This window comes from Hemiscyllium ocellatum, chromosome 17 (assembly GCF_020745735.1).
Source record: "Hemiscyllium ocellatum isolate sHemOce1 chromosome 17, sHemOce1.pat.X.cur, whole genome shotgun sequence".
Classification (NCBI taxonomy): domain Eukaryota; kingdom Metazoa; phylum Chordata; class Chondrichthyes; order Orectolobiformes; family Hemiscylliidae; genus Hemiscyllium; species Hemiscyllium ocellatum.
Window position 1 is genome coordinate 5,180,058 of NC_083417.1, and position 26,280 is coordinate 5,206,337.

General features: G+C 44.5%; 1 protein-coding gene across 1 annotated transcript in view; it reads right to left on the reverse strand.

The window, feature by feature from the left end:
• Positions 1-26,280, reverse strand: part of bean1 (brain expressed, associated with NEDD4, 1) — a 109,920-nt gene that overhangs the window by 29,348 nt on the left and 54,292 nt on the right. Inside the window, exon 4 of the mRNA XM_060837570.1 lies at positions 2,756-2,965. Coding sequence (XP_060693553.1) covers positions 2,756-2,965 — 210 coding nt within the window. The remainder of the gene's footprint in view (positions 1-2,755; positions 2,966-26,280) is intronic.

Genomic DNA, 26,280 nt, shown 5'->3' on the forward strand with positions numbered 1-26,280 from the left:
AGGGTCATCACTGCATACATTACAGAGCTTGACTGTCTCCTGACAGTGTTGTTCACAGACTCCTGGCTCAACCAGCTTCACAACTCTATTCAATGCTTGTGCATTTTGGTAAGATCGAGTGAGTTATTGTTAGTCTCTGCCTGCTCTGGACATGCTGAAGGTGTTGTGTCAAGGATTGCATTAAACATGGCTTGTGCAGAATCGTGTGCCATGGATAATTGTTTCCCATATTTATGAGGCGATGACAGGTTCCTGCCTATAAACATGCTCAGTGACTGGCTGCTTCTCTTGTAATTATAAATGCTCTGCTCTCTGACCTTCTGGCTTTAGTAAATTTGACCTTGTTTCCATGTCCCAGTTCACACTGAATCCTATTCACCCATCAAACACTGTTCCAGAAATGCCTCAATCTTAATTTTCTCACCTTTGTTTGCAAATTCCTCTGTGGTCTTCCCCCTCCCTATCCCTGTAACCCCATCTAGTCTCTCCATCCCTCCCTATCCCTGTAACCCCATCTAGTCTCTCCATCCCTCCCTATCTCTGTAACCTCCTCCAGCCCCCCCATCCCTCCCTATCTCTGTTATCTCCTCCAGCCCCTATATCACTCCCTATCCCTGTAACCCCCTCCAGCCCCTACATCACTCCCTATCCCTGTAACCTCCTCCAGCCCCTATACCCCTCCCTGTCCCTGTAATCCCCCCAGCCCCTACAACCTTCCCTATCCCTGTAACCCCCTCCAGCCTCTACACCACTCCCTATCCCTGTAACCTCCTCCAGCCCCTACCTCCCTCCCTATCCATGTAAACCCACAGCCCCTATATCTTTCCCTATCCCTGTAACCTCCCCCAGCCCCTATACCCCTCCCTATCCCTGCAACCCCCCCAGCCCCTACAACCTTCCCTATCCCTGTAACCCCCCTCCAGCCTCTACACCACTCCCTATCCCTGTAACCTTTTCCAGTCCCTACATCCCTCACTATATTTGTAACACCCTCCAGCCCCTACACCCCTCACTATCCCTGTAACCCCCTCCAGCCCCCTCAGATCTCTGCAGTCCTCTATTTCTGCTCCCTGGGTGTTGCCAATTTGCTCTGTTTGCTGGTGAGCCCAATCTCTCACTGCTACATTGTCTCCCAAAACACCACGGCCTCTCCCTCAACGTTCCCAAAGTGCCCACCCCTGCCACCACTGTTAGCTTCCTGGGGGCTTTCCACTGAGCAGAAATGGAACTGGACTTGCCAGATAAACACAGTGGCTACAAGAGCAGGTCAGAGGCTGGGAATCCTGCAGCGAGTAACTCACCTCCTGACTCCCTGAAGCTTGTCCACCGTCAGCAAGGCACAAATTAGGAGTGTGGTGGAATACTCCCCACTTGGGATAGCACAGTGGCTCAGTGATTAGCATTGCTGCTTCATAGCCCCAGGGAACCAGTTCAACTCCACCCTCAGGTGACTGTCTGTGTGGAGGTCTGCACAGTTTCTACGTGTCTGTGTAGATTTCTTCCGGTGATCTGGTTTCATCCCACAGTCCAAACATGTGCAGGTTAATTGGATTGAGCATGTCAAATTGCCCATAATGTCCTGGGATGTGTAGGCTAGGTGGATTCGTCATGGGAGTTAAAAGGTTAGGGTTGGGATAGGGATAGGATGCTGGAGGGTGGGTGTGGACTTGCTTCGACACTGTAGAGATTCCATGCTTTTTGGAATCACTTGCCTGGATGGGTTCAGCTCCAACAACTCTCAAAAAGCTTAACACCATCCAGGACAAAGCATCCTGCTTGATTGACACCACACCCACTCCCTGCAACACCAACATGCAGTAGCAGCAGTGTGTACCATCGACAGGAAATTCACCAAAGCTCCTCAGACAGCACCTTCCAAACCCACACCCATTCCATCTAGAAGGACAGGGGAAGCAGATATATGGGAACACCATCTCCGACAAGTTCCCCTCCATGCCACTCCCCATCCTGACTTGGAAATATATCGCTGTTCCTTCACTATCGCTGGGCCAAAATCCTGGAATTCCATCCCTAATGGTATTGTGGGTCTACCCACAGCACATGGACTGTAGCAGTTAAAGAAGGCAGCTCACCCCTATCTTCTCAAGGGGCAACTAGGGTTGGGCAATAAATGCTGGGCCCAGCCAGCAATGCCCAGTTTTGTTGATGTTGTGTAAGTGTGTGGATTGGATATGTGTGTGTGTGGATGGTGTGAGTGAGTGTATTACAGTGATGCCTCTTTCTCTCTAACGGGAAAGGTTAGTTTTGGTTTGTACTCTCAGCACAAAGATCACCAAGATCCTGACTTGTTTTCACTTGAACATTGAAGGATGAGGGGGCTGACCTGATAGAGGTTTCCAAAATTATCAGAGGCATGGATAGAATGGTTAGTCAGAGTTTTACTTTTTCCAGGATAGAAATGTCAATTACTAAGGTAAAAAAGGATGAAAGTTACATCCTGTTGGCAGCTGTCGTTTGGAGCACATCCCTACACATATGAGATGCGAGAGGCAGGTGGTAAAGGCCTTGCATGAGCTGTCAGAGGAGGTGGTGGAGCTGGATACAATAGCAACGTCTGAGAGGCGTCTTGACAGGTACGTGAAACAGGAATAGAGGGATACATACCATGCAGAGGCAGAAGGAATTTAGTTTAGAAAGGCATCATGTGTTGGCATAGACTTGGTGGGCCGAAGGGCCTGTTCCTGTGCTGTGACGTTCTTTGTTCTTTCAGGCTGCAATATGCAAAGGGACTCACCATAACTTGCCTCGGTCCTGAGATTAGAGTTTCCTAAACGACTGTCTTTTCTCAAGCTTCCGACAATGATGGTCATGCAGGACAGGAAGAGCACTAGTCCGATCACGATACCTGCTACAACCAGTGGTGACACCAGCAAATTGGCATCATTGCTGCCATCCATGTAGTGTGAATATCCACCGTGGCCTCCACTCTGGTTTGACTGAATCTCTGAATATAGAGAGACAAGGTTTTAGAGAGAAGAATTCTAAGTCAATGTTCAAAGATTACACAATTGTTTTTTTAATCCACCAAATGAGATGAAGGTTACATCATACTGACAGCTGTCTTTTGGAGATTGTCCCTACACTTGATCTGTGATAAAATTCTGTCATTGACTGAAAAAACATCAAAAACACGCATGTTTTGCATTCCCACAGAGAACTCCCCCCCCCCCCAGCAACTCTTGTACTCTCATTTCTGATCAAGGGTTTGAAAGACCATCTATTCAAAAGCCAACAAGTGTATATGTAGCAGAGACAAACCTTCAATGAAAGAAGGAGCCTGTTTCTAAAGAGAGACTTGCACCATCTCAGAATATTCCAAAATGCTTCATGCTCAATGAATTTTTAAAAATAAAGTTGAAACTTGCTGAAGAAAATGAGACAATTGCTGTTTTGCACTCAACTGGACAAATTTCCTCCTTTCTCATATTCTTTAATGTCTCTAACCTGTCAGCAAAAACCTTCTGATAATTTAAGTATGCCATATCCATTGGCTGTCTTAGATTCATTGTGGAAACAAGCCCTCCAGCCCAGCAAGTCCATCCTGACCCTCTAAAGAGTATCCCACCCATTCCTATTCCCCTATTACACTACATTACCCCTGACTAATACACCAATCTGACACATCCCTGAACACTATGGGCGATTTAGCATGGCCAATTTATGTAACCTATACATCTTTGGAATGTGAGAGGAAACCAGAGCACTCAAAGGAAACCAATGCAGACACGGAGAGAATGTGCAGATAGTCCACACAGATAGTCGCCCGAGGCTGGAATCAAACTTCGGCCCCTGGTGCAATGAGGCAGCAGTGCTAAACAGTGAGCCACCTTGTGGCCCAGAGAGCTAATGAAGGAGCAGTGCTCTGAAAGCTAGTGCTTCCAAATAACTTTGTCCACCTCAGTACACACCAGCTCTTCTACATCATGGCTATCATCAACACAAAGTTAAAAATCACACAACACCAGGTTATAGCCCAACAGGTTTAATTGGAAGCACACTAGCTTTCGGAGCGACGCTCGTTCATCAGGTGATAGTGGAGGGCTCGATCGTAACACAGAATTTATAGGAAAAATTTACAGTGTGATGTAACTGAAATTATACATTGAGAAATTGATTGTCTGTTAAGCCTTTCATCTGTTAGAATACAGTGATAGTTTCACTTCTTTCATGTGGAAATCACAAAACCTTTTTTTAAAAGTTGCATTCTCGGGTTAGCTGTTAACAATGGTGATAGCTAGACAATATGTTGACACCCCAGTCCAACACCGGCATCTCCAAATCATGATTAGGGATATCTGTATGTGTGTGTAGTGCAATGGTGATCACCTTTAATGTGCCGTGAACCCAAGGTCCCGGTTGAGGCCCTCCCTATGGGTACCGAACTTAGCTATCAGCCTCTGCTCGGCCACCTTCCTCTGCTGTCTGTCCCGAAGTCCACCTTGGAGGATGGTCACCCGAAGGTCCGAGGCTGAATGTCCTGGACCACTGAAGTGTTCCCCAACTGGGAGGAACCGTCCTGTCTGTTGATTGTTGTGCGGTGTCCATTCATCCGTTGTTGTAGCCTTTGCTCGGTTTCCCCAATGTACCATGCCTCCGGGCATCCTTGCCTGCAACGTATAAGATAGACAATGTTGGCTGAGTCACATGGGTACCTGCCATGTACAAGGTGGGCGGTGTTCCCACGCATAATAGTGGTATCTATGTCCACAATCTGACACGTCTTGTAGCGTCCACCGTGACAGGGTTTTATTGTCCTGAGAGTCGGGCAGTTTGCTACGAACAATGATCTGTTTGAGGTTTGGCGGTTGTTTAAAGGCAAGTAGTGGAGGTGTGGGGAAGGTCTTGGTGAGGTGCTCATCCGCATTGATAATGTGTTGCAGGTCACGAAGAACATGGCGTCATTTTTCAGCCCCTGGGAAATACTGAACAATGAAGGATACCCTGTCAGTTGCAGCAGGTGTCTGTCTCCTGAGGAGGTCATTACGGTTCCTTGCTGTGGCTCAACTCATCGACCGCCAGTTCTGAGGTTCCACAGCAAGGAACTGTAATGACCTTCTCAGGAGACAGACACGTGCTGCAACTGACAGGGTACCCTTCGTTGTTCAGTACTTCCCAGGGGCTGAAAGATTACGCCATGTTCTTCGTGACCTGCAACACATTATCAATGAGGATGAGCACCTCACCAAGACCTTCCCCACACCTCCACTACTTGCCTTTAAACAACCGCCAAACCTCAAACAGATCATTGTTCGTAGCAAACTGCCCGACTCTCAGGACAACTCCATACAACCCTGTCACGGTGGACGCTGCAAGATGTGTCAGATTGTGGACATAGATACCACCATTACACATGGGGACACCTCCCACCTTGTACATGGCAGGTACTCATGTGACTCAGCCAACATTGTCTATCTTATACGTTGCAGGCAAAGATGCCCGGAGGCATGGTACATTGGAGAAACCGAGCAAAGGCTACAACAACGGATGAATGGGCACCGCACAACAATCAACAGAGAGGAGGGTTCCCTCCCAGTTGGGGAGCGCATCAGTGGTCCAGGACATTCAGCCTCGGGCCTTCGGGTGACCATCCTCCAAGGTGGACTTCGGGACAGGCAGCAGAGGAAAGTGGCCGAGCAGAGGCTGATAGCTAAGTTCGGTACCCATAGGGAGGGCCACAACCGGGACCTTCGGTTCATGTCACATTACAGGTGATCACCATTGCACCATACACACACACAGGTATTCCTACACACACACACACTTATAGACACAACACATGCATCCCCTTACAGACTTAAGACACTGCATATACACACTTTCTCACACTCACAACCCCCAACCCAGACAGACAGACACACACACACAGACCCACATGCACACATATATTGTGTGGGGTGAATTTGTACTTGCAGGGTTACATTGCACTTTGCTCAAAAACTGCATACATTCATGTAGAACTCTGAGCTCAAAAACTGCATGAATTTATGTAAAACAGTGTTATCTCACTTTTTAGATTAGAATCAATCTAAACATCAGGTCATAGACAGAGAACACAGGGGGCCAACACCTTCAACATATTGTCCAGCTATCACCATTGTTAACAGCTAACCCGAGAATGCAACTTTAAAAAAAGGTTTTGTGATTTCCACATGAAAGAAGTGAAACCATCACTGTATTCTAACAGATGAAAGGCTTAACAGACAATCAATTTTTCAATGTATAATTTCAGTTACATCACACTGCAAATTTTTGCTATAAGTTCTGTGTTACGATTGAGCCCTCCACTATCACCTGATGAAGGAGTGTTGCTCCGAAATCTAGTGTGCTTCCAATTAAACCTGTTGGACTATAACCTGGTGTTGTGTGATTTTTATCTTTGTACACCCCAGTCCAACACCGGCATCTCCAAATCAACAGCAACACAGTTAGTTAGCAGGTCACACAAACATGGACAATTTTTCAATATTTCCCCTGAATACTAATTAATTTCCAACCACTTAGCTGCCTCTGAGTTCTTTAATATGAGATGTAACTGTCTGGCAGAGAAACTAGTGCAGAAACATGTACAGATGAAGTACCTGGTAAAATGCTCAACTATGTCATAAGTGATTGACCTAAAGGGTGTGAAGATGACAAACTGAAGGCAGACTTCACACAGGAATGAACTGATGCAAATAAAAACTGCTCTGGGGTTTAAGAGTCATTATTCTGCCAATATTTACAGAGAGAGCATTAAAGCGCAAAAGTAGGTGCAAGGAGCTACTTTTGTTATTCAAAGGAAGACAGGGAGACTGAAGAATTGGTGAAGGATGGTGAAGAGCGAGTTCAGAGCTTGTGAAGAGTCGGGGATGAGCTAGGGAAGAGCTGGGGAAAAATTGGGGAAGAGTTGGGGAAGGGTTGGGGAAGAACTGGGGAGGAGCTGGGGAAGAACTGGGGAAGATCTAGGGAAATGTTGGGGAAGAGTTGGGGAAGATTCGGGGAAGAATTGGGGAAAAGTTGGGGAAGGATTGGGGAAGAGTTGAGTAAGAATTGGGGGAAGAATTAGGGAAGAGTGGTGAAGAGTTGGGGAAGAGGTGGGGAAGAATTGGTGAAAAGTTGGGGAAATGGTAGTGAAGATTTGGAGAAGCATTGGGGAGGAGTGGTGAAGAGTTGGGGAAGGGTAGTGAAGAGTTGGGGAAGGGTAGTGAAGAGTTGCAGAAGAGTTGGGGAAGAGTTGGGGAAAAGCTGGGGAAGAATTGGGGAAGGGTAGTAAAATGTTGGAAAGGAGTTGCAGAAGAGTGGGGAAGAACTGGGGAAGAGTTGGGAAGAGTGGTGAAGAATTGGGGAACAGTTGGGGAAGAATTGGGGAAAAGTTGGGGAAGAGTTGGGAAAGAGTTGGTGAAGAGTAGGGAAGAGTTGGAGAAGAGTGATCAAGAATTGGGGAAGAGTTGGGGAAGAATTGGGGAAAAGTTGGGGAAGAGTTGGGGAAGAGTTGGGAAAGAGTTGGTGAAGAGTAGGGAAGAGTTGGAGAAGAGTGATCAAGAATTGGGGAAGAGTTGGGGAAGTGTTGCAGAAGAGTGCAAAATGTGGATTTGCTTGATTCCATAGTTAAACACAAGAAAATATTAAAACAAGTTCATCTTGACTCCTTTGAACTAGAAAGGAATGAGTAACTTTTTTTGGTTATTAGCAGTAGCAAGTAGTGAAAGCTTGAATCTGTGCCCAATGCCACAAGTGTAAAAGCTATTGAGATTTGGAGAAGTTATTTTCAAGTTATGGTCGCCAGAGGGGTTGGTGTCAGATAGCGATCTCAGTTTACTTTAGAAGAGTTTGAAATACTTCTGTTTAAGAAACATAAGAACAAAGAGCAGGAATAGGCAATTGAGCCTCTCTTGTCTGCTTCCCATCTTATACGATCATGGCTGATTTAATCTCCGCCTCAATTGCACTTTTCTGCCTGCTCCCCATGATCCTTTAATTCGTTAATACTCTGACACTATCATATCACCCAACATTGCATGATGTTGCAGAGATGATTAAAACATAGATTATTAAAACGCGTTTACAGAAGTATATATTTGGTGAAAAACTAGACAACGTTCCATGATTCTCTTTCACATGGGCTGGATAATTCCAGTTTTCAAAATGGACTAACCCTACACTATACAACAAGGTGCTCACCCTGAGAATCAATGTTTGAACAGACTTCCTGGTATCGAGGTTTAGTTTGATCAAGCCTGATGAAAATAGCAAAATAAGAGAAGAGCAAGACTAAGAAAAGGTGAGGCACGGTAGACCAGGTGTGGGCCCAAGGGTCTTGGCAAACCCACTGGGTTGACAGAGAGAAGTCTCTGACTGGAGTTCTAAAGAGATGGGGCATTCACATATCTCGTGAAGGATGGAGAGAACTCTGCCAGTGTTGTGTAAATTATCTGCTTCAAAGAGAAAATCTGATAGAGGGAGAGTACGAGATATCGGCTGCAAGCCCAATTTCTCAAACGCTCAAAGTGTAAGTTAGAAAGAACATGAAAATTTGTCAGCATTAGTGAACCCACTGGTACAGTAAAGTGAATCAGCACCTTTTAGACAAACCAAGCAATGTCACATTCCTAGTAATGAAGCAGACTTGGTCGTTAAAATGAAAGTTTAGCTTTGACATAGTCACTGATGTTGAGAGAATAGAATCAACATAATGTCAATGGAAGGAGATCCTTAAACTGACAGAGAAAGAGGCCAAATAGATAGCAAGTATATAGCAAGGAGGAAAAGAAGTTGATCTTTTAGTTATTACTTGTTCAGTAATTCATATTGCTTTGTGAAAAACTATTTTATTTACATGTAAATTACTCGGCTGTATGGGTCAGAGGTGCTTAAATTTGTTTTCAGTAAAAGCAAATACACAATGTAATGTATTCAGTTTTCAGCTATTGTTGATATTGGTTCAGTCATGTTGTCATCTGGGTAATAATGTATGCATGATATTTTACATTTCAGACAGTTAACGTAAGTCCCTTACGATAAGTTTTGCTTTCTCCCGTTGTCGGGGTCCTGCCTTGGGATTTGATTAAATTATTTATAATCTAAGGAAAAAATATCAATCAATCCTTACTCAATAGAACCTGAAAGAATTTGATGGGATAGCGTAGAGTTTTACTTTGTATCTAACCCTGGTCTGTCCCTGTCCAGGGAATGCTTGATGTGGGACAGTGTAGAGGCAGCTTTACTCAGTATCTAACCCCGTGCAGTTCCTGTCCTTACAGTGTTTGATAGTGTAGAGAGAGCTTTACTCTGTATCGAAATTGTGTTGTTGCTGATGCGAGATTGCCTGGCTGTTTGCAAGGTTCCAAAACCGTTCTTTCTCAGTGTTGACATTCTTCACTGTCAGCAGCACAAAAGGGAAAATAATGAAAAAGCTGCTTGCTTCTTTCTGTGAGGCATTGTTGCCATATCATTGAGTGAGTCTGAGAGTAAACTACTGACAAAGTAACAATGCTGAGAAAATTACATGTACAGTCATGGGATTGATTGTAGTGATAGCGCATTCTGCCCAGATATTATGTTCATTGCTCACTGGGAATAGACTCATTACCAGAACATCACATTATATCCAAAATGATGTAATTGCTGTAACATGATATGTCCAGGAAATCCAGATACTGATAGAGTGCGAGAAGGCGCATTAAAATGAGATTCTAATAGAAAGACATTCCAATTGTTGAAAAATCATCCTGTGACCTTGAGTGGTAAAAGCTATTCCTGTACTTTGAATTAACTGCAGGCTTGTTCCTTTCTCCCTGTGTGCCTTCTCTGTCATTTGATAATCTGACAAAGCCCTCCCTATGTTGTCAGCTGTGCTTTGAAAGAAATATGATGAATTAAGTCACACAGGTATCAACACTGTGCACTCTCAATACTCAACCTTCTACCATTTTTGCAATCAGAAGGTATTGTCTGAAATTTACCTCCTGTCCAATTTTATCTCCCAAGAGCCCTCCAACGTGACCTATTTGGCTCCCAGGCATCAGAACACTCACAGAACTGAACATCTGCAGGTTCAACTAACCAGAACCTGCCAGAAACAGTGGGTTGAATAAGATTATCTACCTGGTCAGTTAAGAGTCATGTGCGGAAACCTCAATTTGTTTGGAATATGTGAAGGTTTATAGGGAGAAGACAAAATATTCTGAGATGCACTGAAGTGACAAAGTGTCTGATGATGTCATCTTGCCAAGGACATTGACTTCACGGAGACATAGAAAATAGGAGCTGGAGGAGGCCATTTGGCCCTTCAAGTCTGATTTGCCATTCAATATGATCATGGCTGGTCATCCAAAGTAGTGCCCTGTTCCTGTTTTCTCACCATACACTTGGAACTCTTTAGCCCTAAGAACTATAATCTAACTCCGTCTTGAAAATATTCAATGTTTTGTCCTCACCTGCTTTCTGTGGGAGTGAATTCCACAGGCTCACCACTCTCTGGGTGACAAAATTTCTCCACATCTCAGTCCTAAACAGCCTACCCCATACCCTTATCTTGGCCCCAGATTTCCTGTTATTAGGAACATATTCCTGTGTTTACCCTGTCTAGCCCTGTTAGAGTTTTATAGGGTTCGATGAGGTCTTCCTTTATTCGTCTAAATACAGAGAAACTGATCCAGTCTCTCTTCATACGCCTGTCCTGCCATCCCAGGAAGCAGTCTGGGAAACCTTTGCTGCACTCTCTCTAGAAAATAGAGGGAAACAATTTTGAGAAAAATTCTACACTTCCTCAGATAAGGAGACCCAAGCTGCACACAATGCTCCAAGTGTGGTCCCACCAATTGCAGCTACACATGCACTCCTGCCCTCGAATCCTCGAACCATTTGTTGTTTACCATTTTGATTGATCAATCAGTTGTTGCGATGCTGTTTGAAGGATAAATAGTGGGCAGGCTATCTGAGAGTACCGCACTGCTTTTCTTTAAATTGAGGCCATGGGATCTTTATGACCTCAGCTTAACGTCTCAGAGAAGTCTCTGACAGTGCAGCACTGTCTCAACACTGCAGTCAGAGAGTCCACCCAGAGGTCACACCTGTCTCTGCAAACATCTCATTAGATATACTGGCAAGCTTTCTATTTATCTTTATGTAAATGATTTGGGTGTGAATATAGGAGGCATGGTAAGGTTCCGATAATTATGTCCCCCATCTCTTCCCTCTGGCAGAAGAGATCAAAGCCTGAACAAATGCAGCAACAGGTTCAGGAGCAGTTTCTTCCTGGCCGTTATTAGATTAATGAACGGTCTCTCTAGCCTCAAATAATGCTGACCTCACTAACATTGACCTCACCTTGCACATGGCCTGTGCAGTGCACCCTGTATGCCTCTGCCTCAGTCTTTTTCATCTGTACATCCTTGCTGACTATAATCTGCCTGTGCTGCTCACAAACAAAGCCTTTCACCATACTTTGGGACACGTGGCAACAGATCAATCAATCAATCAAGATTAGAGTGGTGCTGGAAGAGCACAGGAGCTGAAAATGGGTTGCTGGTTAAAGCACAGCAGGTTAGGCAGCATCCAAGGAACAGGAAATTCGACGTTTCGGGCCAGAGCCCTTAATCAGGAATTGTGTCAGTGGAAGGGTACTGGTTGGTGCGGCGGGAAAGGAAGAAGCGGAGGGCTTTGAGTCCTTCGTGATGGGGGATGGAGGTGTACAGGGACTGGATGTCCATCGTGAAGATAAGTGTGTCAGAGCACAGGAGGCCAGACAGCATCCAAGGAGCAGGATCACTTTTGCCCAATCAATCAATCAGTCAAGTTTGCAGAGGACACCAAAATTGGAAGTGTAGTGGACAGCGGAGGAGATTATCTCAGAGTACAAGGGGACCTTGATCAGATGGGCCAATGGGCTGAGGAGTGGCAGATGGTATTTAACTTAGGTAAAGATGGGGTAGTGCATTTTGGTAAGGCAAATTAGGGCAGGACTTATACAGTTAATGGTAAGGTCTGGATCAGTGGTGCTGGAAGAGCACAGCAGTTCAGGCAGCATTCAAAGAGCAGCGAAATCGATGTTTCAGGCAAAAGCCCTTCATCAGGAATAAAGGCAGTGAGCCTGACCTGAGAGTTGCAGTGGGAGAGGAACTCCCTGAGATTCTTGTAGAGAGAGGAGGAAAACTTCTTCAAGGCAGGCATCCTTGGTCCTGGGGAATGTTGCCAAATAAAGTGGATAGTTCCTTGAAAGTGGAGTCACAGGTAGACAGGATGGTGAAGAAGACGCTTGGCATGCTTGCCTTCATTGGTTAAGACAATGACCGTAGGTGTTTGGAACATCATATTCCAGCTGAACAGGACATTGATGAGGCTACTTTTGGAATACTACTTACAATTCTGGTCACCCTGCCATAGAAAAGATGTCATTAAACTTGAGAACGTGCAGAAACGATTTACAAGGATGTTGCCAGGACTGAAGGGTTTGAGCTATGGTGAGAAGTTGAACAGGCTGGGGCTGTTTCCCTGGAGCATTGGAGGCTGAGGGGTGACCTTATCGAGGTTAATAAAATCATGAGGGGCATGGATAGGGTAAATAGCCAAAGATTTTTCCCCAGGATAGGGGAATTCAAAACTAGAAAGTGTAAGTTTAAGGTGAGAGGGGAAAAATTTAAAAGGGACCTGGGAGGCAACATTTTCATGCAGAGGGTGGTGTATGTGTGGAATGAGCTGCCAGAAGAAGTGGTGGAGGTTGGTACAATTACAATATCTAAAAGGCACCTGGACGGGTATATGAATGTGAAGTGTTTCGAGAGATATGGGCCAACTGCTGGCAAATGGGAATGAGATCAGATTGGGATCAGGTCGGTGCCAATGAGTTGGACCAAAGGGTTTGTTTCCATGCTGTATGACTGTATAATTCTATATTTCTAACCTGGTGGCACAAAGTCTTCAAGGCAACTGACTTCAGGATGACAGTAGGATTTATTACTTTACAAAATACAGGATAAACTGAGCACCTGAAGGCAAATCATTTCCATTGGGAACTTACAGACCTCCTCATTGATTTTAGATGTCACTTTATGAACTCTGAGATGTAGGGGGGCACAGGTGTGGCAAGGGTTAAAGTGGTCCATTAGATTGAGTGAAACTGATAGAATTATTTAACTGCGTTGCGAGGAGAGAGGCAACTCGCTGGACTGCTAATAAATAACATTATCGTAGTCTGTCTCAGTTTAACCGGAGGGTTACCACACCTCACTTAAGGGGAGAGACTGAGAAGATGGGACCTTCACACATACATCAGCTGGTGTAGGAATTGAACCCACATTACTGGTGCACCTTGGCATCACAAACCAGCTGCCCAGCCAACTCAGCTAACCAGCCCTAACGAGCTGCTAACAGGATACGCATCCCCAGTGGAAACACCACAGGTGGGTGTGTCACAGGGTAGAAATTTGAAAGGGGTGAACTTTCGCTGCCTGGCCCCAGAATATGACTCCTCTGATATGACCTGGCCTGCAGCTGCTGACAATCCATGGAGCGCTAATTGGCTGAAAAAAGGGGGATGTCAATTTCTCTTTCAGGAGGAACCTCCACCTCAGAGAGATTCCAGAGAGCTGCCAGTCAATCTGATTGAGAAACAGCGATGGAGTCCCAGCAGCGCCACTGGGAGTGGTGGCCACTCAGGGCAGCTCCCAGATTCTAAGTCCAGCCCAGGAGGGAGATAAATGTTGTAAAATGTCATGGCTCTGAAAGAGTTAACACTGGAGAATGCATTGAGCTCACCCAACCTGATGATGTCATACATTATTGGGTGGAGATCCCAGGGGAATACTGTAGCTCTGGATCTTGAAGGGGACAAATGTGCCATCTTTGTCTCCCAAGGTAACAATGACTAACCAGCTAGTTTCACCTGGACGTAAATGCTATCCTGTAATGAATGATAAACTACATCTTGTTTAAGACAACAGCCTTGTTAAGCCTCACTATCACTGTAAACCCTCTGACCCGGTGACAAATCTGCATTGCAGCATTCTCTTACCCCACATTAACAGTACTGTGTGGGATCCTGATGGTGAGAATGGGAAGAAGGAAGCTTGGAAATAATGGGGAGATGGGAGATGAAAGTTCTGACGACAAGTTTAGCTATGGAAGGAGCAATGGATGCATGGGTGCTTGGCCTTGGAAGGGGCCCAGTTATACAGAGACTCACCCCTTTACTACCTTTCAGGGAGAGGCAATGGCCTAGTGGTATTATCACTGGACTATTGATCCACAGAACTCAAGCACCGTTCTGGGGACCTGGGTTCGAATCCTGCCGTGGCAGTTGGTGGAATTTGAATGCAATAAACATCTAGGATTAAGAGTCTGATGATAATCATCTGGTTCAGTCAAGTCTTTCCCTTGTCTGGTCTACATGTGACTCCAGACTCACAGCAATGTGGATGACCCTTAACTGTTAGAGATGGGTAATAAACACTGGCCAAGCCAGTGACACCCAGAACCTGTGAATGAACAACAATAATCCAACAACTGGGTAGAGTAATCGATTGGCCTTCTCAGTTCATCATCTTTGATCTCCAGCAGTTTCATTGAGCTAGGCAATTGTAGTTTGGCATCAGGCAGCTCTGAAATGGTCAATAATTGGCCAACTAAGGGTCTCAATTGTAATGAAGGTTACTCAAGGCCTCGCTGACCTCTGTCTATGGAACTGTGGGCCAGTGAAGGAAGGTGTGTAGTCAGCAGCAAGGCCTCCTGGGGACAATTAAGTGACACCCTCCTCATACCACACCTACAAATTTGCCAGTGAAGGACCATAAAATTCAAACCTCTGGGCAGCAGTCAAAATAACCTTCCTCATGAGGTTTTCTCAAAGGGTTTACATTTTTAGAGATACTTTTTGAGTGTTGAGGGTTACCTTTTCATTGTAACTAACTTTTTTTCAGGTGATGTAGCCACATACTAACAATATCTTTTGAATTTGTGTTAATCAATGAGTTAGTTGGACTTGCACAGAAACAGAATTAGAAGAATTTGTCAATAGCTTCAATAATAATGAAAACTTCCTTAAATTTAAATCCTCCACCTTTCCTAGAAAACATAACACTTAATTTAGCACAGATTATCTTAGTACCAAATGTTATTTATGTCAAAATAATTGACATAGAGTTCAACGTACAAAATGCCATCACCCTAAAGACATTACCTTTTTACTAAAACTCAGACTTCAATCTAAGATATAAATTTAACAATTAGCACAGTATTTATTGATACACCATCCATCAGATCTTCCCATAGAATAGATCTTGAACTCATGCAGCCTTACTGAAACATTCCAGGTATTAATCAAGTAAACCATCTCTATTGCATTTATGTCCTTTCTTAAATAAGGAGACCAAATGAGCACACAGTATTTGAGCTGTGATCTCAATGCCCTGTATAAGTGAAGCATAACAGCCTTATACTTATGTTCAGTTCCAAAGGATAGCATCTTGTTAGCCTTGCTGTAGTTGCACACGAACTTGTAGTGACTCATGCACTGCAACATCCTCTGCCCCTTGGAATTTTGCAGCCATTCTCCATTTAATTAACAGCCTTCCACAACCCTTTGACCTCTGAATGTGAAGCTGCCTCCGATGTCACAGGGAGAGGTCATCCTGCCTTCTCTAAGACTACACTGTTCAAACAGCTCAGGACTGGTTTTGGAACAGTTGGACTGACTGCTCACCACTTTTCAACATATCAGTCGTTGTTCACAGGGGCTGGCAGGATCCTGTCCTAAGCTGACGGTATAAAATGATGTCGAGTTTTCATTCCAGGGAACAACTTACTCAAGAACAGCCCTTTCCTGGGTACCACACCCACTTGTACTCATAATGTCAAACAACTGAGAAAAACCATATTACAGGACATGGAATCCCTACAGTGTGGCAATAGGTCCACACCGACCCTCTGCAGAATATCCCACCCAAACCCATTCCCCTACATTTTTACCCGTAACTAATGCACCTAACCGACACACCCCTGAATACTATGGGCAACTTAGCATGGCCAACTCACCTAACCTGTACAGCTTTGGACTGTGGGAGGAAAGCAGAGCACTGGGAGGAAACCCACACAGTCACGGGGAGAACATGCAAACTCCACACAGATAGTCACCTGAGGCTGGCATTTAACATGGGTCCTTGGTGCCGTGAGGCAGCAGTGCTAACCACTGAGCCACCGTGCTGCCCAATACAACATAGAACAGTACAGGACAGGACAGGAATGGCCCTTTGGCCCATGATAAGGTACCAACCATGACACCAAATTAATCCCTTCTGCCTGCCCTTGGTCCATGCCCCTCCATTCCTTGCATAGTCTTCTAAAAGTCTCTTAAATGTCCCTATTGTATCTCTCCCATACACCACCCTGATGCATGTTCCAGACTCCTACCATCTCTGTGTAAAAAACCTCTCCCTCACATTTCCTTTGAACGTTCCCCCTCTCACCTTAAATGCATGCCTCCTAGTATGAGACATTTCAACTCGGGTTAAACAATTCTGATCGTCAACCCTATCTTTGCATCTCATACTTTTATAGACTTCTGTCAAGTTTCTCCTCAGCCTCTGCAGCTCCAAAGAGAAAACGACAGGAGTTTTTCTATCCTCTCCTTATCGCTCATACCCTCTCATCCAGGCAGCATCCTGGTAAACCTCTTCTGTATCCTCTCCAAAGCCTCCACATCCTTCCTGTCACTGAATTGAAAGCAATACTCTAACTTTGGCCTAACCAAAGTCTTACAAAGCTACAGCGCGATATTCTGACTCCTGTACTCAATTCTCCAATTGACAAATACAAGCATACACATTCTTTATCATCCTATTTACCTGAGAGGCCATTTTCAGGGAGCTATGGGCTTGAACCCAAAGATTCCTCTGTACATCAATGCTGTTCAGGGTCCTGGCATTTTTTTGTTATCATAGGACCGTACAGCACTGAAAGAGGCCATGCAGCCCACTGCTCCCATACTGACCCTTTTAAAGAAATATCCACTCAGATGACTAATCCTGCTGTTTCCCCAATATTCAACAATTTATTTCCCTTTTCATGTATTCCAGTTTATTATTAAATCTGCTTACTTTCTGGTAATACAATATGGATCAGAACTATTTGTCATGTAAAAAATTAATCTCCTCGCCGCTCCCTGGTTCTTTTGTGAATTATCTCAAATCATCTCCCCTGGTTCCTGATCCTGCTGCAAGTGGATATAATTTTTCCTCATAAACTGTGTCAAAATTCCCGAACTATAGCTGGCAGAACTTGAGTCTGGTGATTGGGATACATTGCACGGTTAGAACTCCTGAAGAGGTCAAGCATCCTCACAGGAATCCCTGGTCCGTGACTGATCAAAACAGAGAGAGCTCTTTGAGGAAGGCACCAAATGTAGGAGCATTGAAATCAGGAGCAGGCATTATCAGTTCAGGACCTCGAACCTGCCCTGTCATTCTCAAAATAAAGTTTCACCAGGAACGTGCTGAGGTGAGATGGAGGTGTGGGAGGGAACACACAAACCCCCAAACTAGAACAATAGAATCCCTACAGTTTAGAAGCAGCCCATTGAGACTACATCAACCCTCCAAAGAGCACCTCACCTTCCCCCCCCACCGTATCCCTGCACTTCCCCATGGTTACTCAAGCCGACCTACATGCCCCTGAACACTAAAGGCAATTTCCGATGGCCAATCCACCTAGCCATCACACCTTTGGGTTGTGGGAAGAAACCTGCACGGACTCTTTATATCAGAATTGTTCTGACACACAATGGAACATTATTTTTCCCATCACCAAATCATCCATGGGATTTTTCATCTATTAGCCAGTAAATCACCTGTGTTTTCTGATGGATTAATTTACATGCAAACTCCACACAGACAATTACCTGAGGGTGGAATCGAACTTGGGCTCCTGCTGCTGTGAGGCAGCAGTGCTACCCATGATTCACCATGCCACCCATCTCCCCAATCCTTCAAAATTCATCCACCCGCCCCTGCAATGCTCCGAAAGCTTGCGACTTCAAATAAACCTGTTGGAGTATAACCTGGTGTCGTGTGATTATTGACTTCATTAAGGTCAATGCAGACCCCTCTTAATCTTCTAAACCTTAGCAGATCCAAGTCTCACACATCCCAACCTTTACTCATAAGACAACACACCCTTTTCAGGTATTAACCTGTCCTTTTTTAAAATTCTTTCAACAAATTTACATCCTGCCTTAAATAAGGTGACCAATACAGTGCACATGGTATTCCAATGTGATTGCACAAGGTGCCCTGTGGAAATAAAGCATAACATTCCTACTTTTGTATTTGATTCCCCTTGCGATAAATAATAACACCAGCTTTCCTCATTGCTTGTGTAAATGCAAACTAACCTTTCCCAAGTCATGACTGGGGACAGTCAAAACTCTCTGTACCTCAGAGCTATGCAACCTCTCACCATTTGGGAAAATTCTTCCTTTTTATTCTTCCTGTCAAAGTGGCCAATGGACATTTTCCCACATTAGCCTCCATTTGCCATATCTTTGTCTTCTCACTTAAACTATGATTAATTCTTATAATCTCCTTGCATTCGCATCATAACTTACTTTCCTGCCTAGCTTTCTATCAACAGCAATCCCGTCTTCTGAATCATTTTATATAAATTAAAACTTGAACTGGAATAAATAAAAAGTTTAGAAATGTTATAAGGTGGAATTGAAAGAATATATCAGCCTCAATTCTGGTCACAAAGAAGATAACCACAACTTATACCTTCCAGGCTGTCTACACAGTCTAAGTCCAATGGATGTGAAATCTCACAAATTTACCCTCATGGATGTAAGGATCTATTTGAAACTTGCAAAATTCCTACAGGCCTGGAGATAAAATGTTTCCCCTGGTTGGTAAGTCTAGAACCAAGGGAAATAATCCCAAGACAATGGGTCAGCCACTTAAGACTGAGGATGAGGAGTACTTTCTTCAGCATGGTGGCTCAGTGGTTAGCACTGCTGCTTCACAACAGCAGGGACCCAGGTTTGATTCCAGCCTTGGGTGACGCCTGTGTGGAGTTTGTATGTTCTCCTTGTATCTGCATGGGTTTCCTCTGGGTACTCTGGTTTCCTTCCACAGTCCAAAGACGCGTAGGCCAGGTGAATTGGCCATGCTAAATTGTCCATGGTGTTAGGTACATTAGTTAGGGGAATGGGTCTGGATGGGTTACTCTTTGGAGGGTCAGTGTGGGCTGAAGGGCCTGTTTCCACACTGTAGGGAATCTAATTGAATAGTAGAGCAAGCTTAATGTGCTGATTGTCCTATCCATGTGTCCATGTTCATATATTCAAGGAAAAACATTTATAATGTTGCTACAAAACATGAGTCTGAAATAAGGAGTTCATCACAGAACAACATTGGTAGTTTGGAAGCTGATGATAGATGTTCAACTTATTATCAGCAGATTGTAAGAAAATTGAGTGTTTATACCTCAAATAATATTAAATCCATCAGTTGTAAGCCTGTCTATCTATCTCAGGGGAAACAGTTCCTAATTAGACTTCCATATTCTATAAAAACAAGTCACAAGGTCAGACCTTTGTTGAAATCTGTATTTATACAGGCCTGTTGTAACACATAGCAGCTTTATGTCCTGCAATAAAGATCTACTGTTAACAAAAAAAGTATTAATTTGATTGTAAGTGTTTTACAACTCTCTGTAATTTGTGAGTTCCACACATACACCAATCAATCCCTCTTTTCTGAACTAAGCCGACACTCATATATAGGTATCTATTATTCTTAATATAAAATACCTGAATTCCTACAATTCCTCTAGCCTTTTTACACACTCCCAGAGATCTGTTATTATATATTTATATGTTTAAACCTCCCAAACCCCTCAATTATATTTCAATCCACATCTCAATCGTCTTTATCTGTTATTCTATTCATAAACCATTTAAATCTCTTGATTAGATTCCAGTCTGTAACTCAGTCCCAAGTATCTGCTATTCTATATATTGGGTTTCCTCAAAATGCTCCGGTTTCCTCCCACAGTCCAAAGATGTGCAGGTCAGGTGAATTGGCCATACTAAATTGCCCACAGAGTTAGATGCATTAGTCAGAGGGAAATGGGTCTGGGTGAGTTACTCTTTGGAGGGTCAGTGTGGAGTTGTTGGGCCGAAGGGCCTGTTTCCACACTGTAAGGAATCTAATCTAAACTACCCTGAACCCTTGATCAGGTTCCAGGCTGTAACTCAGTCCCAGGTATCTGTTATTCTATATATAAACCACCCCGAACCGCTCGATTAGATTCCAGGCTGTAACTCACTCCTGGGTATCTGTTATTTATTACATAAACCACTCAGACCCCTCATTTAGATTCTCACTCCCAGGTATCTGTAATTCAATATAATCAGCCTGAACATCTTGATTATATTCCAGTCTGTAACTCATCGTGGGTATCTGTTACTTGTACATATAAACCACCCAGACACTTCGATTAGATTCCAGTCTGTAACTGACTCCCTGTATCTGACGGAGTTTCACATCTATATTGTCAATCTGCAAAACCTACCTCACAAAGGAAAGAAATAGTTCAGGGACTTTATTCTAAAACACCAATCAGGTGATCATAACAGGCCAAAGGGAATTTTTCAGATTAAATCTATTTTTTTCTGATCCAATTAATTTAACTTTTCCCCACAGAAATTTCTGCAATTTTTCCCCAATAGAAGATTTCAGTAATTGAAAACAAAATCTCACCTCGCCATCTCTTTCTTCCTTTGTTGGATTCTATCTTGGACTAAGATTGTCTGGCAGCTTTCCCATTCAATCAATAAACTAATCTCACGCCATGAGACAGCATGGCACATATGACCAGAGTTGATTAAACCTATTAAATGCTGATAACATTTAGTTTGAGGGCAGGAAGAGGGAGTGCTGTATTGTCAGAGGTACTTTCTTTCAGATGAGCTATGAAACCAAGATGCTGTCTGTCCTCACAGGACAGTGCAATGTTATGAGTGTAATTGCAGGGTTTCAAAAAAGAGCAGAGAGGTTTTCCCTGGAGCAATTGCAAATATTTATCCTTCAAGTGACACCTATAATAGACTGAGCAAAGATCCAGTGGAGTACTCTGTTGGTTAGATTTTATAAGGTGTCTTTCAGCATAAAAAATTTTTGTACAGGAAAAGTTAGCTCATAATGGCACAATAAGGACTAACAGGAGCTGTGCGAACAATGGGAGCTACAGTAGGATTTAAACAATATGATGTTGGTAAAGGAACAGATGAACAATGGAGTCAGGAAAGGTTTTGAGTCAAATCAGATATAGAAAGAAATAAAGAGAGGGAAAGGATGGTTGAATTAAGGTGGTGGTGGGATATAAAGAGACAAAGAAAAATTAAGAAAAGCATTTTAATCTAAAATTGTTTCAATCATGATAAAAAAAATCATCTGAAAGAAAAATGCTCAAAATTTTAAAGTTTGAATTGCATTTAATGACATTGTGTTAATCACCAAATCACAGAATCGTTCTGGGGCAGATGATCCTTGATAGGAGCGAGCGTAACAGGTTAGTTGTCATGGGGGACCTTAACTTTCCAAATATTGACTGGGAATTATTGTTTGAGTACTTTAGATGGGTCAGTTTTTGTTCAATGTGCGCAGGAGGGTTTCTTGACACAGTATGTAGACAGGCCAACAAGGGGAGAGACCACATTAGATTTGGTACTGGGTAATGAATCCAGCCAGGTGTTAGATTTGGAGGTAGGTGAGCACTTTGGTGATAGTGATCACAATTCGGTTATGTTTACTTTAGTGATGGAAAGGGGTAGGTATATACCGCAGGGCAAGAGTTATAGCTGAGGGAAAGATAATTACAAAGTGAATACACAAGATTTAGGATGCATTGGATGGGGAAGGAAAGTGCAGGTGATGAGCACAATTGAAACGTGGAGCTTATTCAAGGAATAGCTACAGCAGGTCATTGATAAATATGTACTGGTCAGGCATGGAGGAAGTGGACGAGTGAGGGAGCTGTAGTTTACTGAGAAAGTTGAATCTCTCTTCAAGAGGAAGAAGGCAGTTTATACTAGGATGAGACATGAAGGCTCAGTTAGGGTGCTTCAGAGTTACAGGTTAGCGAGGAAGGACCTAAAGAGAGAGCTAAGAAGAGCCAAGAGGGGACATGAGAAGTTGTTGGCAGATAGGATCAAGGAAAACTCTAAGACCTTCTACAGGTATATCAGGAACAAAAGAATGACTAGAGTAAGATTAGGGCTGAAAATGTGTTGCTGGTTAAAGCACAGCAGGTTAGGCAGCATCCAAGGGATAGGAAATTCGACGTTTCGGGCATAAGCCCTTCATCAGGAATGAGGAGAGAGAGCCAAGCAGGCTAAGATAAAAGGTAGGGAGGAGGGACTTGGAGGAGGGGCGATGGAGATGTGATAGGTGGAAGGAGGTCAAGGTGAGGGTGATAGGCCGGAGTGGGGTGGGGGCGGAGAGGTCAGGAAGAGGATTGCAGATTAGGAGGGCGGTGCTGAGTTGAGGGAACCGACTGAGACAAGGTGGGGGGAGGGGAAAAGAGGAAACTGGAGAAATCTGAGTTCATCCCTTGTGGTTGGAGGGTTCCCAGGCGGAAGATGAGGCGCTCCTCCTCCAGCCGTCGTGTTGTTATGGTCTGCCGGTGGAGGAGTCCAAGGACCTGCATGTCCTCGGTGGAGTGGGAGGGAGAGTTAAAGTGTTGAGCCACGGGGTGGTTGGGTTGGTTGGTCCGGGCGTCCCTGAGGTGTTCTCTGAAGCGTTCCACAAGTAAGCGGCCTGTCTCCCCAATATAGAGGAGGCCACATCGGGTGCAGCGGATGCAATAGATGATGTGTGTGGAGGTACAGGTGAACTTGTGGCGGATATGGAAGGATCCCTTGGGGCCTTGGAGGGAAGTGAGTGTGGAGATGTGGGCGCAAGTTTTACATTTCCTGCGGTTGCAGGGGAAGGTGCCGGGAGTGGAGGTTGGATTGGTGGGGGGTGTGGACCTGACGAGGGAGTCACGAAGGGAGTGGTCTTTGCGGAACGCTGATAGGGGAGGGGAGGGAAATATATCCCTGGTGGTGGGGTCCGTTTGGAGGTGGCGGAAATGATGGCGGATGATACGCTGTATACGGAGGTTGGTGGGGTGGTAGGTGAGAACCAGTGGGGTTCTGTCTTGGTGGCGGTTGGAGGAGCGGGGCTCAAGGGCGGAGGAGCGGGAAGTGGAGGAGATGCGGTGGAGGGCATCGTCGATCACGTCTGGGGGGAATCTGCGGTCCTTGAAGAAGGAGGCCATCTGGGCTGTGCGGTGTTGGAACTGGTCCTCCTGGGAGCAGATGCGGCGGAGACGAAGGAATTGGGAAGAATCACAGCTTCAGCTGTGATCTCCAGCATCTGCAGACCTCATTTTTTACCTAGAGTAAGATTAGGGCCAATCAAGCATAGTAGTGGGAAGTTGTGCATGGAGTCAGAGGAGATAGTGGAAGTGCTAAATGGATACTTTTCATCAGTATTCACATTCGAGAAAGAAAATGTGGTCGAGGAAAATACTGAGATACAGGCTACTAGACTAGATGGGATTCAGGTGCATAATGAGGCGGTGTTAGCAATTCTGGAAAGTGTAACAATACATACATTCCCTGGGCCGGATGGGATTTACCCTAGGATTCTCTGGGAAGCCAAGAAGGAGATTGCAGAGCCTTTGGCTTTGATCTTTAAATCGTCATTATCTACAGGAATAGTGCCAGAAGACTGGAGGATAGCAAATATTGTTCCCTTGTTCAGGAAGTAGAGTAGAGACAATCCTAGTAATTATAGACCAGTGAGCCTTACTTCGGTTGTGGGTAAAGTTTGGAAAAGGTTATAAGAGATAGGATTTATAAACATCTAGAGAGGAATAATTTGATTAGGGATAGTCAACACAGTTTTGTGAAGGGTAGGTCATGCCTCACAAACCTATTGAGTTCTTTGAGAAGGTGATCAAGCAGGTGGATGAGAGTAAGCCGGTTGATGTGGTGTATATGGATTTCAGCAAGGCGTTCGATAAGGTTCCCCACAGTAGGCTTTTGTACAAAATGCGGAGGAATGGGATTGTGGGAGATATAGCAGTTTTGATCAGTAATTGGCTTGCTGTAAGAAGACAGAGGGTGGTGGTTGATGGGAACTGTTCATCCTGGAGTCCAGTTACCAGTAGTGTACCGCAAGGGTTGGTGTTGGGTCCACTGCTGTTCATTATTTTTATAAATGACTTGGATAAGGGTATAGAAGAATGGGTTAGTAAATTTATGGATGACACTAAGGTCGGTAGAGTTGTGGATAGTGATGAAGGATGTTGCAGGTTACAGAGGGACATAAATAAGCTGCAGAGCTGGGCTGAGAGGTGGCAAATGGAGTTTAATGCGGAGGAATGTGAGGTGATTTACTTTGGTTGGAGTAACCGGAATGCAGTGTACTGGGCTAATGGTAAGATTCTTGGTAGTGTAGATGGGCAGAGAGATCTTGGTGTCCAGGTACATAGATCCTTGAAAGTTGCCACCCAGGCTGATAGGATTGTTAAGAAGGCATACGGTGTGTTAGCTTTTTTTGGTGGAGGGATTGAGTTTCAGAGCCATGAGATCTTGCTGTAGCTGTGCAAAAATCTGGTGCAGCCACATTTGGAGTATTGTGTACAGTTCTGGTCACTGCATTATAGGAAGGATGTGGAAGCTTTGTAAAGGATGCAGAAGAGATTTACTAGGATTTTGCCTGGTATGGAGGGAAGCTCTTATGAGGAAAGGCTGTTTTCGTTAGAGAGAAGAAGGTTGAGAGGTGACTTAGTTGAGATATACAAGATAATCAGAGGGTTAGATAGGGTGGACAGTGAGAACCTTTTTCCTCAGATGGCGATGGCTAGCATGAGGGGACATAGCTTTAAATTGAGGGTGTTAGATATAGGACAGATGTCAGAGGTAGTTTCTTTACTCAGAGAGTAGTAGGGGTGAGAAATGCACTGCCTGCAACAGTAGTAGACTCACCAACTATAAGGGCATTTAAATGGTCATTGGATAGGCATATGGATGAGAATGGAATAGTGTAGGATAGATGGGCTTCAGATTGGTTCCAGACGTTGGTGCAACATTGAGGGCCAAAGGGCCTATTATACATTGTCATGTTCTTTGTTTTATGTTCTCTGTTCTCTGTTCTATTCTGCACAGTCCTGGTGGAGAGAAAGTCCTGCCTTCACATTGAGAATACCCTCCATCGTGCTGTGTGCTACTATAGCTGTGCTAAATTGGAATTAACTCAAATAGATCTAGTAACTCAAGACTAGGTGACAGCAGCAGAATTGTATTCCGGCACAATCTGTAACCTCATGGCCCGGCATATCCCCCACTCAACCATTACCATCAAGCCAGGAGACCAACCCTAGCTCAATGGAGAGAGCAGGAGGGCATATCAGGAGCAGCACCATGTATACTTGAAAATGAAGTGTCAACCTGGTGAAGTCACCAAACAAGACTACTTCCAAATCAAACAGCATAAGTGACAGACAGAGCTAAATGATTCCACAACCAATGGATCAGATCTAAACTCTGCAGTCCTGCCACATCCAGTTGTGAATGGTGGTGAACAACTAAACAACTCACTGGAGGAGGAGGCTCCACAAATATCCCCCTCCTCAATGATGGAGGAGCCCAGCACATCAGAGCAAAAGTTAAGGCTGAAGCTTTCACAGCAATCTGCAGCCAGAAGTGTTCCATCTCAGCCTCCTCCAGTGATCCCTAGCATCACAGATACCAGTCTTCAGCCTTTTCGATTCACTCCACGTGATATCAAGAAACTGTTGGACACACTGGATACTGCAAAGGATTTGGGCTCTGACAACATACCGGCAATAGTACTGAAAACCTTTGCTCCATAACCTGCCGCTCCCCTAGTCCTACTGTTCCAGAAAAGTTACAACACTGGTATCCAGCTGACAATGTAGAAAATTGCCCAGCTATGTCCTGAACACAAAAAGGACAAATCCAACACAGCCAATTACCACCCCATTAGTCTACTCTCCATCATCAGTAAAGTGATGGAAGGCGTCATCACTAGTGCTAATCAGGCAGCACCTGCTCAGCAATAACCTGCTCAGTGACACCCAGTTTGGGATCCCCCAGGGTCACTCAGCTCCTGACCTCATTACAGCCTTGGGTCAAACATGGACAAAAGAGCTGAATCCCAGAGGGGAGGGGAGAGGGACAGCCCTTGATATCAAGGCTGCATTTGATCAAATGTGGCATCA